This window comes from Procambarus clarkii, chromosome 89 (assembly GCF_040958095.1).
Source record: "Procambarus clarkii isolate CNS0578487 chromosome 89, FALCON_Pclarkii_2.0, whole genome shotgun sequence".
NCBI lineage: Eukaryota > Metazoa > Arthropoda > Malacostraca > Decapoda > Cambaridae > Procambarus > Procambarus clarkii.
In genome coordinates, this window is record NC_091238.1 from 10,089,051 (window position 1) to 10,093,387 (window position 4,337).

Genomic DNA, 4,337 nt, shown 5'->3' on the forward strand with positions numbered 1-4,337 from the left:
CACCAGCGACCAATCGGTATAAAAAAAATGGTCGAGTAGAAGTGCTGCCAACCTTATCGAGTTGAATATTCCTTTGTGTGCAATGTACCAGCTAATGATATTCCACTATATTTGTACCCTATAATGCAAGTGTCATACACGCCCATCAGTAAAACTAGTAACGAAAATCCAGTTCTTGTCAAAGCAACAACACTTGACATTATTGATTCCTTCAAAAATAACTTTTGATCCCATAAGCACAGTGCTGATGGCTCGATTTAGATATCAACAGCAAGCACTGGAACATCCTATAAAATATGCACAAACTACAGATGCACAGAGACTACTAGTTCCAGAGATATGTAAATATTTCATTCAAAATGATCTGCTACCAGAAATTTTAGCCAAATATCCCCAGTTTGCTAACTGTAGGTAGTAACTAAGTGATTGTAACCTATCCACCGCTGCCCACTGGATGGGGGGCGGTGTGCAGGACAAACATATAAATTGTGACACTAGCTCTCCACATATGTCAGTTGCTTAATTTAGAACCTGTACTTGAGGTCGGTCTCGAGCCCATTGTTGATGTGAAGATATACATTGAATTTTGTAACTAGCTCATGAAGATTGTAACTTGCTTAGCTAAATGAATTGTGGGGTTCAGTCCCTGAGCCCATGATGTGCCTCTGTAACCCTTTCCACTACCGCCTACAAGATGGGTATGGGGTGCATAATAAATGATGCAATAACTAACTGAGTTAAAATCAGCTTTTCGAACATTTGAAAACCCAAAATGCAAAATAGATACTAGAAATTGTTGCAACTTCCATTATAAACAGCATAATTGATATATATGGAAGAATTTTGGATTCTCATTTGTATAGATATCTTCTCACATAGATATTGCTCAGCATGATCATGCGGACAAGGGAGCTAAATATGCATATGATAAACCTGAAATTGAGCTAGAGCTAGGTATTCCAGTCTCTGTTGTCAAAACCGCAGGACAGAGGGTCATACGTGTGCAATAAACACCATCAATACATTCGATATAACAAACACAATCACTGAGAGGGGTGTCTGCGAAATACATGCAGACTTTGTTATGCAAGCCTCTTGGGAATCTCTGCCAGCAGACTTTAAGATTATGGTTGAGAGGCGGCCGAAAGAGCAGAGCTAAACCCCCGCAAGCACAAACTAAGTGAATACAACTCGGTGAATACAGGCAAGGTCCAGGAGCTCGATCCTTCATCCACCTGACGCACAGATGATTCAAAACAAAGTTACTTAGTCAAATACGTATAGTGACTTTTAATACTTATTTTTTCTCGTTACCTTACGTATTGTAGCGAATATCTGAAGCTGACCTATCAGAGATTGTTATAATACTTGGAATGCGTTAGTTATGAGTTTGAGAGCTCTCAAACTTAAAATATAATTATATAAAAAATTAATAATAAACGCGTAGGAAATATTTGTTAATGCATGACACAAAATAAACTGCACGCAGGCGGGAAAAGTTGCCAAGTCCCATGCCGGATACAGAGTCCAGGGGAGACGAACGCTGTCTATAAAAGTCAAGAGCTAGTGTGAGCAGGCCCAGTGGTGGCTTGGCTGCCTTCGAACATACAAGTTGTTCTGACGCACCACAACAGCTGGCTCTCTAGTGTCAAGGTCATCATGTCAAATCCCAGAAAGTTCCTAGTGGTGGCCAACTGGTCAGCAGCGGTGACCAGATTGAAAATTGATCGCCTCACAAGAGCTCTCACAGCTCTTCCCCTCAACCCCAACACAGGTCTCTTCTCCATTCTACTCTTAAAAGTAATCCATTTTTCTGGAGACGTATACATTCAAAACGGTGAAATAAATACAATCTCTAAATAGGGTTATAATAAACGAACTAAATCAAAATGTTAATAGTAGGCCGGAAATACCATATAACAAACATTTGAGTTTAGACATTTCATTAATTCAGTGTAATTGTTAAATTTTATGATGTTAGCTCTACTATATATATATATATATATATATATATATATATATATATATATATATATATATATATATATATATATATATATATATATATATATATATATATATATATATATATAATATGTATGTATGTATGTGGCTTTACTTTATTACAGTAAACTCATACTTTACTTAAATATTACAGAGACAGTGGTTGGGTGTCCCTCGTGCTACTTGTCGTACGCCCGCCAGCAGCTCCCGCCCCAGATTGCTGTAGCCGCTCAGAACTGCTATAAGGTACCAACTTATATTTTCACTTGGAACTCTGATAATTCGTCACTCATACATAGTATTTTTCGTTTTTGCTTCATCAATCATTGTGAAAAATATGCATGCAAGTGGCAGATCTTGATGTTTGAATGTTTTGTTAAACAGGTAGAGAGAGGCAACTTTAGCGGAGAGATATCTCCTGCCATGATCCAGGACTGTGGGTGTGAGTGGGTCATCCTGGGTCACCCTGAGCGGAGGACAATATTTAATGAACCAGATCACCTCATCAGCCAGAAGGTCGCCCACGCCCAACAGGCAGGCATCAAGGTAACATTTCCCACACTTATACTTCCCCCAGCTAAACTTTATACCCAGAATTTGAGCAACAGTGACATGTTTTGTAATGTGATGCGCCTTTGTTGCATGTTGAACCTGGGAGAGAGATGTAATGTTGCAGTTTTATTGTTGTTGTTGCAGGTGGTGGCGTGTGTGTGCGAGACGAAGGAGGATCGTGAGAGCCAGCGGACGGAGGAGGTGCTGTACGGACAGTTAGAGTCCCTGGCGGCCAGCATCAGTGATTGGTCCCGCGTAGTGATCGCCTTCGAGGCTCTGTGGGCCAGTGGCACTGGCATCTTGGCCACACCTGCACAGGTCCAGGAGGCACTCTCCATGCTGCGGCACTGGCTATGTCACAACGTCTCCCACCACGTGGCCAACACAACTCGTATCATCTACGCTGGCTCAGTTTCCACCGACAATTGTCAGGAACTGGCCAAGTTGAAGGACCTGGACGGATTCCTGGTGGGAAGCGCCGCCCTCAAGCCTGACATTGTTGACATCATTAATTCCTCGAGAGTATCGAGCTCGTCGCTGTGGGCGAGGCAACAGCAGCTCCAGGAGACTAACATACTCATCTCTCATCTCAGGCACAAACAAATTAATCATAAATGGTCGCTTGTAGCGCGACAACCCAAGAGATATATTTAAACATCCCTTGCAGATGTTTGTTATCTATGCAACTATTGTTCTTTTCTAGAGTTACTTTTTATATGAAGACAATTTTATTTCGTATGTGCAGCTTATAAAAACAACACAACAAAAGTTTTAATGTGTTTATCTTATCAACATTGTTGTGATTCACGCACACAAATTATGAAGAGAAGTTGCGGAAGCAAACAGCAGTCACCGTTTTAAATGTAAATGCCATCAGGCCCAATAGGCTCTGGAACCTACAAACTAGTCGATTAAGGGTTGAGAGGCGGGACCTATTGGAGCCGTGGTTCATCCTCCCGCAAGTATACCCAAGTACATATGGGTGCAATACAAGGGGCTAAGGAAGAGAGTATAAATCACATGTTAAAGGCATCTACAAATCTTTAACATGCTATAACATGTCAAAATTTTCGAGGTAGCATATACAGTACTCTGATCAATAATATAAACCCAAATGCCATGAATGTAAACTTACTTTTTGTGAACATAAAACACAAATTTTAGACTCGGCCCTTTGAGCAAGTGACGTCACTGTGAGACATTCAGCGCAAAAGCAAAACAATACTTCATATTAACACGTCACTTGACCCATTCAACTACTGCTTATAATATATTAAATGTAAAACGAGTGACAGTTGATACTCATACAGAAACCCCAAATAATAATTATTTATTACAAAGAAACAGTCAAAAGAATTAAGACAACCAAACGTTCAATCTTTAGTCGGGTCAATGGCATAATGAATAATTTTTTATTGTTCATTATGTTCCGTTGGTCAAGTGGTTCGTTATGTTCTGTTGGTCAAGTGGTTCGTTATGTTCCGTTGGTCAAGTGGTTCATTATGTTCCGTTGGTCAAGTGGTTCATTATGTTCCGTTGGTCAAGTGGTTCATTATGTTCCGTTGGTCAAGTGGTTCATTATGTTCCGTTGGTCAAGTGGTTCATTATGTTCCGTTGGTCAAGTGGTTCATTATGTTCCGTTGGTCAAGTGGTTCGTTATGTTCCGTTGGTCAAGTGGTTCATTATGTTCCGTTGGTCAAGTGGTTCGTTATGTTCCGTTGGTCAAGTGGTTCGTTATGTTCTGTTGGTCAAGTGGTTCGTTATGTTCTGTTGGTCAAGTG

General features: G+C 40.4%; 1 protein-coding gene across 1 annotated transcript; it reads left to right on the forward strand.

Annotated features, from left to right (window-relative positions):
• The first annotated feature begins 1,564 nt into the window (after positions 1–1,564).
• On the forward strand, positions 1,565–3,331 carry LOC123773396 (triosephosphate isomerase-like). Its single transcript, XM_045767134.2, has 4 exons — positions 1,565–1,774; positions 2,159–2,250; positions 2,389–2,550; positions 2,701–3,331. The coding sequence occupies exons 1-4, from the start codon at positions 1,660–1,662 to the stop codon at positions 3,208–3,210; spliced, it is 879 nt and encodes a 292-aa protein (XP_045623090.2). The 5' UTR covers positions 1,565–1,659; the 3' UTR covers positions 3,211–3,331.
• The last annotated feature ends 1,006 nt before the right edge of the window (positions 3,332–4,337 follow it).

Excerpts from the sequence above, each read along its gene's own strand:
- LOC123773396 (XM_045767134.2), top strand. The coding sequence starts at position 1,660 with ATGTCAAATCCCAGAAAGTTCCTAGTGGTGGCCAACTGGTCAGCAGCG. Across the intron at positions 1,775-2,158 it reads TCCCCTCAACCCCAACACAG|AGACAGTGGTTGGGTGTCCC; the intron begins GTCTCTTCTCCA and ends TAAATATTACAG. Across the intron at positions 2,551-2,700 it reads CCCAACAGGCAGGCATCAAG|GTGGTGGCGTGTGTGTGCGA; the intron begins GTAACATTTCCC and ends TTGTTGTTGCAG.